The 13,731-nt window shown below is 38.3% G+C and overlaps 1 protein-coding gene across 2 annotated transcripts in view; it reads left to right on the top strand.

The window, feature by feature from the left end:
• Positions 1-13,731, top strand: part of CTNNA3 (catenin alpha 3) — a 505,620-nt gene that overhangs the window by 473,037 nt on the left and 18,852 nt on the right. For both annotated transcript variants that reach the window (XM_065670947.1, XM_065670948.1), the window contains one exon: positions 10,548-10,653. In XM_065670947.1, the coding sequence (XP_065527019.1) occupies positions 10,548-10,653 (106 nt within the window). The remainder of the gene's footprint in view (positions 1-10,547; positions 10,654-13,731) is intronic.

Below are 13,731 nucleotides of genomic sequence, written 5' to 3'. Positions count from 1 at the left end.
TTACTGGAAAACAAATGCAACAAGTGATTTTCAGAATAATTTATTTGCTTTCTCTCATTGGAGAACTGAAAAGATATGCTCTGAAGAACAAAGAATATTTCTTCCATTTTTAAAGGTTACAGCATAACAAGAGGATTTTGTAGGACAATATTGACTTATTTAAGTGGCATTGCTACATGTTTGCACTGTACTGCTTACATTCATATTTTGTTTCATTAGTAACCCTCTGATGGCTTTTTTTCTGCTTCCAGGCTGTTAACACTTGATTTTTCTAGACCATGTTATAACTCCTGTTGAAAATTCAACACATGGTCCACAAGAGTGGGAAGCAGAGGGGCCACTCAGTGGTGGGAGTCCTTAGAGATAATGTTGACTTTCTGTCTCAGCTGGAATTAACCTCTGTGCTTTGAGAAAGTGCAGATATGGAGGCTGTTTTCTGTTACAATTGAAACATATTCCACATAGCCAAACACCTGCTCTTGCAGGAGACAACCTGAAATACTGCAGACAGGCTATCAGTGCCTGCAGAAGTATCAGTGTGTGTCTGGCCTGTTTCTAAAGGGCAAGATTTCACATCTCTTTGCATTGTCCATTTTGTTGCACAATCCAGGTCACTCTGCAAGGAAACTGTGCATTTATTAGCATATATGTGTACAATTTTAATATTATTTGCTTATAACCAAATAATTTCTATTAATGAAAAGGACTGGATTTTTAAAATTACTGAAGCATACAGTTTGTGCAGCTATTGGATGGTGTCTTGTATTAGAGATGTTAAGGTCCCTGGATAATTTCTGTTCATGACAGGGAAAATAGGAGAAGGGAGACTGATGAGTCAAATAGCAGAGACTTTTCTTGTTATCAACAAACCAGTAAAAACAGTAACTGTAGAGATGTAACACAGTAATTAAAAATGATAGGCTTCCAAATTAAAGCCCGTGGCTGGGAAGGTCTGCTGACCATCTTAGCAACTAAAAAATCAAAGTGTCCTTTGAAAAGCTGGATCAGGAACCAGAAAGAGATGGAGAAATATCTTAGAGGTAATGAGAGGGAGAAGAGGTGAGAAACAAATAATCGATCCCTGGTTTAGATACCAAGACTCAGTTGTGATGTGGTATTCTCTTACATTGCACCAACAATGTTTATGTATGGACATGATAAACAGATCAGAGGGAGATTTGGGGAGAGATTTCTGGTGGTGCAGGAAAAAGTGAAATATCTATGAAATAGCTAACTGAGGGAGCTAGTTTCTACATCTGTAAATTATTTAGAATCATAGAATCATAGAATAGTTAGGGTTGGAAAGGACCTTAAGATCATCTAGTTCCAACCCCCCTGCCATGGGCAGGGACACCATGCCACCCAAGGCTCTGTCCAGCCTGGCCTTGAACACTGCCAGGTATGGAGCATTCACAGCTTCCTTGGGCAACCCATTCCAGTGCCTCACCACCCTCACAGTAAAGAACTTCTTCCTTATATCCAATCTAAACTTCCCCTGTTTAAGTTTTAACACATTACCCCTTGTCTTATCACTACAGTCCCTCAATAAAAATTCAAATCATTGAGCTTCATGGATAGCATCTGCTCAGTAACGACATAAAATTTATTCAGGTGAGCTTTATTGAACAAACCACTGCTCTCATTACAATTTCATATCTATTTTTTAATAAACTACTACCAAACACAAAAATATTTATATGATTACATGAATTTACAGAGCTGAAAATTGTGAGCTCTGTGTGCAGTTGTGTGCACAGAAGAGCACCCTTGGGTATTTGAACTTCTCTTGCAGTCTTTGATGAAATGCATCATTGAAATGTCTGGTTTATACACAGTTGTGATCCACTGCAGGAGGGCAGCTTCCTGTCTTTCCTGTTTTTACCACTACAGGCTTTCAGCATTGTGTTCTTTCTTTGCGTCCAGTGTAAAAATCCATTGATAAAACAGTTTCATAACAACTAGCTTTGTGAAGCACTATGAAGAGCTTTTCATCTTCAGATCACAGTAATAATTTTATATTGTTATTTTTATATATGTACATAAAGAATACATTTAATTATATGGTGTTTTGTTTGTTGTTTTTTAATACATATACCACCCACAGTGGATCTCAACTGGGTAGAAATTGGACATTTTCTTTGACGCATTTCTTCAGGGTTGGCAAGAGAGCTTCACATGTCTTTGTGAAGATCTGGACTTTGGGATTTATAGGTGAGGGGAAAGAGTGTCTTATCAGTGTGCACAAACATAAATATGAAAAGATATCACAATTCTTGGAGTTTCATCTCTATACAGACAATTCTGTGTCTGATTGTTGCGCATATAAATACTCAATGCATATACATAGGCATCACAGTCAGACATGTACAAACATATCCCTTTGCTGCTTTGCTTTCCATATTTTGTTGTTGCTATGATTAGTTCTGTCAGACTTCTGATTTAACAACGTGTAGTCAGGCTTTCAGCTGCTCTTACACCTCCCAGACTACATGTACAGCTTCTCTCTTGACATACATTCATTTCTGTTTCCACATGACTTCTGCCTCGACATCTCCTTGCTTCACTTTGCTTCCATCCTATTTTAAGATGCAGTTCCAAATTAGGAAGCATCTTTGGCAGGTAACATAATGTTCAGTAACTATTCAGGTAATACTGACATTTTTTCCCTACTATTTCAGGATTTTGCCGTTTCAGAAGTGTTGTGATTAGGATGATGGAGCAGCACTCTGCTATGCAGGACTACATTATGAAGGAAAAATTCCTTGGTGTTAAGCCATATGCTTTTTAAAGACCAGAATTAGCACTTTTACTGACAGTTATTTTGAAATACTGTCGTATTCACCTTTGACCTTTCAGCCAAGTTTTCAGTGGCTGGATTTTTCTGACAAAGTTTATACAACTGACAGAATAGGATATGTCAGCTTAGAAGCAAGAATGTTCCGTCCTTTTTCACGTTTAAATAGCTGTACTCCTACTTCATTAAGCAAAGCAGAGAGAGGAAAATAACACAGTGGATCATTAAGAAAAGGTCTCTTCTGTGTTTTAATATTATCAAATAGTTTTTCCAAACAGAAACACAAATGAAGGGCATTTTGTTTGTTGAAAAGCAGTTACATTTTATTTTACGGGGTCACAAGTGGCCTGCGTTGGGAAAAGTATGAAGAGGTCAGGAACAGACACTATCAAGGATAGACATAAAGGCTTTTGCAGGCTGGTAGCCTGCAAGGACCATGGCACCTGACAAGAGCTGGGGGGTGAAGAAGGAGGCAGGGCCATACTATTCTGCATCGCGGTGCCTGAGGGGCAGCAGCGACCCACGAATGAGAATCACTGTTGCATAGGCATGGCACCAAAGACGAGCTACAAATATACCATGAAGTCTTCATGATGTATTGTGAAATTACCAGAACACGAAGACTTCCTTCAGAGGCCACTATAAGTGATCATGTTTTCAGTGAAATTCAGAGAGTTTTGGACATCACTGTCAGAATTGAAATTGGTAGACACTAAAGGCCTTTGAAAAATCTGCTTCTGTATTTGTATTGTCTAGTAAGTGCTGCTAAAATCCTTGATTACCCTCTTTTGGTCTTAGGTGGCAAAATACAGGAAGTAAGAGCAGCAAAAAGAATAAATTACTGGGTTCCTCTTAGAGCACAGCCTTCTAAATAATAGCTTGATTTGTTTTGTAAAGCTGGCAAAAGCACAAGGATTTGGGGAGAGAAGGATGACCTAGATAAGAAAATCACCAACATGAGATCAACATTGAAGTATCTAGATAGCAGAATCTGCCCCAGAAGAGAAAAAGAAAGAAATCATAAGACTGATACACACTTGCATTGATGTAAAAAAAAAAAAAAAAAAAAAGCTATAAATAACAGTTCCCATTTAACAGCCACACTGGTGTAAAAGATTTAACTACTCATGCGGATTATTGCATCACCCTTCATTTTCAGTACTTTTTTGTCCACAGTTGAATTATCACTCTGTAAAAGCCTGGGAGAAGGGGGAAGTATAGTTTGCCTCCTGCCAATATAACTCAAAGGAAAAGTCTGGACATTTGAACTGTTTCTGTGTTTAGTATTTTTAGCTCATCTTTGGTTTCTTTAAAGCTAGGCTGTAGAATTTGTTGAGCTAATTATTGCAGGTTCATCCAGAGATTGTGTGTCACTGGAACAGAAGGTAGACACTTCGACAGAACAGAAGCCTTTGAGATAAGACATGCATAATATTATATATCATTGTTGATAGACCATGTAAGCATGAGTGTGTAAATGCCATATAATCCTGTTGTGCCACATAACCCAGTGGCTGCAGTTGAACTCGAATGCCTATGTCAGTATTTTTCACAGAGCCTTACTGCTTACTCTGGCATAAGATGAAGCTTACGAAACAAACCCAAACCTAATCCATTCTGTTGCACTCAGTCTTTTCTGAAGTGTCTTATGTCTTTCCAGAAATTCTCCTAGAGACCCTGGTACTGTAAAAAAGAGCAGAAGTGTTACTTCTTATCCCTGTTTACCATTTTCCCACTGCCTTCTGCAGCATACTAGTGTTCATTCCTGATGAATCTGTGATCCACTGAAACTCCACATTGCTTGGAGTTCCCTGTTCTGTTGTGTAGAGACTGACTCTCCACTTGTATCTGTCAATTTGATTATCCTACCTGAGTTTATTTATCCCTTTTTAATTGCATCTACTTTTTCTTCCATATTCTTCCTAGGATAATTCTTAAGTCCAGGTCTGGCCTGCCAGCCCCTTTACTTCTCCTTTCACATCAGTATCAAAATTAAGTTCACAAGGCATTTTCTTTTTTCCTTCATTCAAGTCATCAGTAAAGAACTGAGCAGCACAGAAACCAGGGCATATTCCAGCAAAACCAGGTTCTTTCTTCTATTTTTAAACTCAATTGTGACAGCAGCCCTTTGATAACCAGTCTGTCTTGGATTACGCTCTTCTAACAGTTTTGCATCTCCCACGTATTTTGTCTAGTCTATGTATTCTTTAGGTAGCTTATGAAAATACAACAGCAGTTTCAGAAGCCTGTCTGAAGATACATGGTATTTACAACTTGTCATGTTTCCAAAAGCTGTAAAAGCTTATTTTACATTGGTCTGACAATATTTATCCTTGAAAAATCAAGTTGGCTGTTAGTCATCTCTTTGTTATATTCTGCATGCTTCCAACTTGTTTGTTTGTTTTATTAGGATATGATAGGATCTATTGGCTTTCAGCAGACACCATTTGGAACTGACAGACAAAATAAGATTGATAGCTCTGCCAGCATTCTTACCAAGAGATTTTGAAAGGTGGCACTCAGAACTTCAGCAGGGTCTATGGCTGACTTCTGCACACTTAAAGGTATCAATCCAGTAAAAAGCAGTCTTAGCTAGATCAGCCCATGTAATATTCATTTACAAAGTGTATTTGTTTGATCTGTATAACCCCACTCTTGTTGTAAAAGAGACTGTGCATCCTCTCCCTTATTCCCCTTTGAGGGAGTTGCAGACCTGATACATTGCCAATGCAGGAGGGTAAAAAAGAAGACAAAGAGGAACTTCTGTCTTAAACTAATTTTCATTTCCAGATTTAAAGAACAGATAATAATATATATGCTGCGTTTACATTGCGTGCAACTTCACTGACCCATTCCTGGGTTCATATAATCCAGGTATTTTCGTAAATCCTAATTTCCTTTACTCACAAAAGGTGTTTCTAGGTACAAAATATTATTTAATACAGAGCATCTATGGTAAGTTATCTCATGTCTTCTAGAGTTTCTTCACACTATCCTTTTCTTATCTGGCTATAACTGCTTCGGCCAACACATCTTGAAATCTTTGGTGTGGGTTTGGTCTTAGTCGGTTTTGCTAGCAGTTTTGCTAGCATTAGGAACTATTTTATCCTGATTTTCAAACCTGTAAACTCAGACAGGAATAGAAAGTAAGTGAAATTAGAATCTCTTTTACTTCTGTGTCTACAGCAGTAATGAAATGGCAGAGGTCAGCTCTGGGATCCTCCTGTACAATCTACAATTATGTTCTCCTAACCGAATTTCCTGAGGAACTCTGCTGCCTCCTGTTTGTCTAGGTATAGCTGATAGAGACATGCAGCCGGGTGTAATAACAGTAATTACTCAATAATTTAATAGAGCACTTGTAATGACTGAGATGTGAATCCTGCTTCCTTATCCCTGCTCCCAGGACTTCATCCAATCACTAGGTTAAAAAAAAAAAAAAGATAAAAGATCTCAGCAACAGAAATACCCAAACTTAAGAAACAGCTCCTGGGATAGAGCTCAGAATGTGTGGTGGGAATCCAAATTTCTTAACCATGCCAGTATTAGAAGTATTTTGCAGAGCAGCAGTAGGAAGGCAGAAGAATGGAGAAACGCTAAGTATTTAAGGAAGAACTGCAGGAGGCAGAAGTGTAACCATGGAATGTAGCAACAACTGAATTAACTAAATACCATAGTGTATATAAAATACAGTTATTTTGCTTGGAATATCTTTCTGTCTCTGTGGATAAGTGTCGTGGTTTAAACCCAGCTGGCAACTCAGAAGCATAGAGCCGCTTGCTCGCTACACCCCTTCTTCCTCACTCCGCTCCCAGAAGGATGGAGAGGAGATTCAAAAGAATGTAAATCTCACGGGTTGAGATAAGAGCAGTCCAGTAACTAAGGTATAACACAAATCACTACTGCTACCACCAATAATAATAATGATAAGGGAAATATAATGGGAAGAGAATACAACCACTCACCACCCGCCGACCAATACCCAGTCTGACCTGAGCAGCAATCTGGCCCTTCCGGGTAACTGCCCCCAGTTTACATCCTGAGCATGATGTGCTGTGGTATGGAATACCTCTTTGGTCAGTTTGGGTCAGGTGTCCTGTCTCTGCTTCCTCCCAGCTTCCCCTCCTCCCTGGCAGAGCATGAGACTCAGAAAGTCCTTGGCCAGAGTAAACATTACTTAGCAATAACTAAAAACATCAGTGTTATGAGTGTTGTACCCAGGCTGAAAGTCAAAACCACAGCACTGCAGCAGCTACTAAGAAGGAGAAAAATGACTGCTACCGCTGAACCCAGGACAGTAAGATAATGGATGTTCCTTATAAAACTAAACAGATAACAATATAATTAATGCACTTTCTCCCAGTGTTTCATCTTTGTTTTCATAGCTTTGAATGTGGTACCAGGTTACATAGCTAGTAAGGCTTTATGCTTGGAAATAATGAAGTGTGAGAAAAATAAATTAAGACTTCCCATGCAGTGAATCCAGATCAAGCATTCAGAGTCTACTGTAGGCTGTGAACCCAATTAAATTACTGGGAAGGAATTTCAGTAAATGCAGTAACTGAGTGTGCAAGACGGAGTTTGGCTTTAAAAATTAGAGAGTGGAAACAGGGAGAAATAGTAAGAGAGCAGTGACTAAAAAATAACCCAACGTGTTTCATGGATGCCATAGCATCATGAACATCCATTCTAAGAAACTGGAATTCATGTTGTAGAAGAGGGAAAATGTGGAGAACTCCATGAAGGAGAAATTTTGTGGTGCTGTTGACAAGCAGATGGTGGGAAGGATATTTTTAATCTGTCTAAGCATCTACTGTAGGTGCACAAGTTAAGCTAATCTTAAGCTTCTTCATGCAGATCTGCATTATCTCTAGTAATTTGGTTATTTTTAACAAATACCACAAAAAAAAGTATCACAAGAGTCTCTCAGATTAGGCAGGGATTCTCCAGCACTTGGTGGGGGAGGATCATGGGCTACATCTGTAGAAGGAAAGCGGTGTCAGTACAGTGATATGGAGAGAGAACTAAGTGAAGTATCTGAAAAAACATTCCAGGCAGTGAGACGAGTAGCTCAGGGAAACAGCCTCCTCTACAAAATGTTTTTTCATACTTCAAACTTGCAAGACAAAACACAAGTAAATATAAAACGGGTAGGAAGCTACATGATGGCTGGGGAAAACATTTAATGGACTTTATGCATCTCTGACATCTGGATTCAGGGAGTTAATCTGAGGTAGTGGCATTCTGAATCTGCTGATCTGGTGCTAAATCAGGAAAACTGGGAATTCACAAAATGCACAGCTGCACTGATAACATTAGAAGGCAGCATGCACTGAAACTGGTACTCATTCGCTGAACATGAAACTTCTTTGTAGAATTTAAAATAATCAAGTTGTTGGACTGGAAGAGAACTCAAGAGGGGACTTAAATCATCCCACCATTCATAACAAATGTCTGTCTAGTCTCGTCCAGTGGTGGAGACACCACAACCTCTGTTCCGGTTTCTCACCATCGCAGCACCTCACCTGAAACTTCTTTTCCCAAATACAAACTCAGTACTACCTCCCCTATCCCAATACAGCCATGAAACCCAGTTGAGGACTGTTACCATGTCTGTCCTACAGGCTCTCTTGCTTATGCTTCCTCCTTTGCCCTACTGCTAATTTTCAAATTTCTAAATCAAATCAAGGGTCTAAGCCCTTCAGTCATTCTTTATTCGTTATGTTTATGACATGTCTAACCATCGTATTTGCTCAATTTCCAACTGTGTCAAAACTTTCTTCATGGAAACCCACACAGAACTGCAGCTGCAGTCTTAATAAAACTGAGAAAGCGAAAGGAAAACTTTTACCTGTGTACCATGTTGTGGCACCTGCTACTTTCCTAACAGCACTACCTCATGGTGTTCAGACTGACCCACGTGGTAATTCCTGTGTCTTTCTTTAAAACAACCTTATAGGCTATCTCTCTCTATGCAGTTGATAATTTTTGTCAAAATCTAGAGTGTGCAGTTGTCTCTTTAGAAATTTCATCCTGTTTTTTTTTTTTTTTTCCTGTCTGTTGCTTCCATTTTTCTGGTGATTCAGCAGATCTGGCATGCTCTCCAAGTGTTCTTTTTAAAGTGTCCAGTGGGTAATAATTGCAGAACATCATAAATTGAGACTAACAGCTCATTACGCCATACCCCAAGGCAATTAAACCTGTACTTTATGTAAAAGGATCTGGATTTTATGTGAAGGTAAAAAAAGGAGCACAGATAGTTTTTTTTTTTGGTTGTGTAGCAAAGGAGACCTCTTTGTATGTGTAACTTACCATGTTGGTTTTTCAGCACTCTAAAATAAAGCTGAGGCATTCTTAAACACTATTTCTAAGTATTTGTTTCAAGACCTAGCTGTGGTTTATAGCTCATAAGCATCCTGCCCCACATTTCTTACAGAATGTAACAGAGAAGACATTGAATCATTAGTGCAGTCAGGTGGCAAATAGAGCAGAAGTCTTAGTCCATTCCTGAGTGTTCCTCTAATGGCTCTCACAGTGACTGTTTTTGTGGTGGGAAGAAATGCTTTCTTTTAATTTGTTTGAAATACCTTTCTTGGGTTAGAATTGCTTCATTCTCATTAGCCAGATCCTCTGAGGGACTTGCACAGGTACAAGAAAATGGCTAATTTGCCAGCTTCACCCGCAAAATACCCAGCCAGTGTATCTTCATGTATCAAAAAAGCTGCTGGCTGATATTAACAAGAATTTCCTAAGCATAAGTTACTTGCACTGTTATGCCCTCTTGCTTTTCCCTGCTGCTTTAATTCTAGGCTGTGTTCATCTTTTGTGTTTGTTATTTGACTGGAAGTCTGGGTTGTAATTTTGCAAGAGGGTGCTGGACTGCTTATAGTTTGTAGAGCAGAACTTGTAAATAGATGTGAAGCCTTCAGGATTTAAATGCCTGCATAAAACTGAAAGTATTCCTGTCAAAGATGTTGAAATGCAAAGTTAAACTTAGCAGGATTGCTCACTTTATGTATGTGTGAAATAAAATTGTTATTTTAGTTTAGCTGAAGCATTTCAGCATCAAAGAAGCTGAAGCACAGGAAAATGTGAAGGTAATGGTTGTCAATATTGCCTAGCTTAGGTATTCACATTTTGTCTTGGGTTCTAGAAACAGTCTCATGTAATTAAATAAGTGTTTTGGGTTGGGGGGTGTACAAAAAAAGAAGCTGGCTTCTTGACAAACTGCTCACAAGAACGTCATAGTTTTTCGGTTGGGGAGGTAGGGGAAGGAAGAGAAAACCCCCAAAAAACCCACAACCAAAATTCAATCAAACAACTATTTTTTGGACCAGATACCCATAATGAGTCTCCAAATACATCCCTGGGCTGAACTTTCTTTGAACATATGTACTAGAAATTTTTCTGGAGAGGAAAGGCACATAAAATTCATATAACCATGGGAAAAGGAAATGCCATAAGTAGTCTTCTAAAATCCCTATCCTATCCTTAGGATTTGACATGTGTTGTGCTCCCAGTATGAAAACAAAGTGACATCTTTCTGGTACTTCTGCATCCACTTGATGACAAACAACACAAATTTGTGGGACATGAAAACAAAACAGTTGGGGTGGTGGGGATTTAATTAATGTTGTTAATGTCGCTTCTGTATGTATTTTATTTAGTAGAGTTCTTCTGTACCTAATTCCATGGATATGATTTATTCCCAATTTTTTGAATAACGTAAGAGGGTTCTTTGTTTCATTTGAAGGGGTAGAGGACCACTGAAGAACACATCTGATGTAATTAATGCAGCAAAAATGATTTCAGAGTCTGGATCAAGGATGGATGTCCTAGCACGGCTGATTGCCAATCAGGTAGGTTATTGATGCAGCAATGCATTAAACTGTGTCACAGATTAATCCATCCACAGAACCCCTAACACTTAAGAAAGTCACTTGCAAAAGTGCTTATGACATTTTTACTGTCTGATCTTTTTCTTCTCAATTTTTGAATACATAGATCCTGTCTTAATTGTATGTGTAGATTCTCATCATACATATCAATGTGTCTGTTTAAATACATTTATGAACACACATAAATGTCTTTGTACATATATCACAGATGTGTATCTGCATTTATGTATTTATCTACACATGTATTTGTACATATGGGTATATTTGTGAGCACCTTTAAGCTATGAATGCAAAATTTTAGACAGATATATGAATATATAATGTATAAATATATACATATATTCATGTCTCCTTAGAGCTATGAATGCAACATTTTAGATATATAGTCCATTTTTTCCTTGGGTAAATTACCTAGAAACAACTGTAATTGTTTCAGGTGAGTCAGCTTAGAAGTGGAGTGTTGCACTGGCACAGAATTCTGCTGAGTGGTCTCAGACATGTGCTAGTTCTCAGCACCACCCTTAGTAAGGTTACCGACTTTGCTTCTTTTTTCTTTGAAATGACTTATTTTTCACCCTAATCTCCCTTTGTAGTTACAGAATCTGTACTTCTGATGTACCTAGTTTTATCTGTCTTCCATTTCTGCCCCCAACACTGGCCATTTCTTTGGAGTACTGATGTCAAATGGTTTTCTATGTAAATATCCTTCTGGATAGTCAGATTTTTGGCCTCTGCATGCCTGCAGTCTTGAGGTGATTTTTTTGCATTTGAAAGAAATATGTACCATCATCAAATGCAGAGTTGGAACAATAAGGTCTACTTTATATTCACTGAATTTTAAATACATCAGACAGCTCAAAAAACCCCACCAAAATACCTAAACCAGATGTACGTAAATAGATAAGCATGCACACGTTCCTGGCTAAGACGACTCCATAGTAGCTTAGGAAAATAATATACCAAGGAACTTGCCACATGCAGCCCGCTTTGTTAAGTAAGGTTGATGGTTTTAGGGCCAGACAATGCCAGAAGAAGAGTGTAGTGAAATGTCAGTGTGCAAGTATCAAATCTAAAGCATGTACACATTCCTAGGCTTTGTAACTGCCTTTTAGGCCCAGGGCAGCGTGCAGGTCACTGCACTGCCCTTACATGCTGTTTCTCTTCCATTCACTTTTAATTTTCATATGCAAACCCTGTTTTTCTAATATCTATGAAGTAGCAACAATCCGTTAGTGTTTTCTACCGTATGTGTCTCTGAATTCCAGATAACAAGACAAAGAACTTATATTTTCCATTTATACAGTTGTGATCTGATTTGTGGAAAAACAAGGTAAAATGTTATTAAGTCCCCATTTGTGATCTTGACAGATATTCTTCCAGCACTTACCTCTTTTCAAGAGCATTGGAGAATGGCTCCTTTCAAGCTTTTACCAGTTATAAATTAAAATTCTAACCCATCACTTATCCATTGCAGAAAACAATATAGTATCAAAGCTGAAGATGAGCAAGGGTCACAATATCTTGCTCTTAGAATAGGGAATCTAGTCTCACTAAGTCACTTATTTCCTAAAATTTTCCTTTTTCTGTATTACTACAATGGCTGCAGACCAGAAACATGAACAAATTAGTATGAGCAAAAAGCAGCTATGAATCATTTGTACTAATAATTTGTGTGACACATTTCCCAGCAGCTGCTGGGAAACATCAGCTGCTGGAATGATGTGACATCACTCAAGTTATTGTAACCCTTTTATTGAATTCACTCAAATTATTTCCATATGACCTAGCTCAGAACCTTGCACATAATTGATACCCTTGAGCCACTTGACCCCTGGTATTTATTCCCTGTGGTATCTTGTATGCATCAGAAATACACTGTTAGAGGTGTTGCTTGTATTTTACATGTTATTTCATGCTATATGTATTAGAAGCAAATGAGCATATACAATTAAAAAAAAAATTAAACAATTGAACCAAAGCAGCCCTTCCAGTACAACTGTGGTGAGCACAACTACAAGCATTGCTAGCCATGTGTCAAACATAGTATAAAAGAGAATCTTGCCTTTATTTCTCCTATTACAGAGATGCTTAATATTATCCCCTCATTCCTCTGACGGCTAGAAATCCTTTAACTTCTCTAACCTGTTTTGCCTGTGCCAAGTCATCCTTTAACTTACAAAGCTCCTTCCTCATTGTGTTTTTTTTTTTTTAATCTCCAAGGTATTTGTAAAGACCAGTAATTCCTTTTCTCAGCTATTACTTTGCTAAATTCCCTATGCCCTGCTTCATTGGGGTCCTAAAATAAAATAAACTACATTCTTCTGGGCTACCTGATAGCTGTTCTCTGAATATGGTCCAAACTGAAGGAGCTCTTCGAGAATCCGGTGTCCAGATTGGAACATAAATTCCAAGGAGGCTTTATGAGTGCCTTTCTCAGTGGCGTTAATGCTTTTTAGTGGAGTATTGCACCTGTTGCCTTTTAATAATATCGAAATTATGTGGAATTTTTATTCCGTGTAAAAATTAATTTGTATGCTCTTTTGAAAAAGTGAAAAGACCTCTATATTGTACCAGTTTCAAGTAACTTCCTGCACATACTTTTCACCACTTTTTCACCACTTGCTATTGAGCTTAGGCTACCCTGTAAGTCTGATACTGTCATTTATTAGGCCACATCACCTTACTGTTCACAGTCATCCCATGACTGAACTATTACTCTGCCTTTGCAGTTAACAGGACAGGCTTTTATAACCCCCTCTTCCTGTGTTTGAACGAAAGGGACACAGTGTGGTACAATTAGCAGAATGTTACATTTCAATCCATACTGACAGCACTTTTAAGATGACTCAGTGTTAAGAACTGTGAAAGTAATCACAGTACAGCATCAGCATAAAACTAGGCAGATTAATCACAAATAAACAGAAATAAATTTAACGACTCGGTAATTTCCACTGTCAAATGGGATGTTCACAATGGAACTTTTTGCTGCAGTCCCGGATAAAGGCAAGGCTATGCAGGTGTCCCAGACCCATCAGTGAG

The sequence above is a fragment of the Lathamus discolor genome, chromosome 3 (genome assembly GCF_037157495.1).
Source record: "Lathamus discolor isolate bLatDis1 chromosome 3, bLatDis1.hap1, whole genome shotgun sequence".
Lineage (NCBI taxonomy): Eukaryota > Metazoa > Chordata > Aves > Psittaciformes > Psittacidae > Lathamus > Lathamus discolor.
Note: the sequence above shows the minus strand (reverse complement) of the source record. Positions and strands in the feature narration are given on the sequence as shown.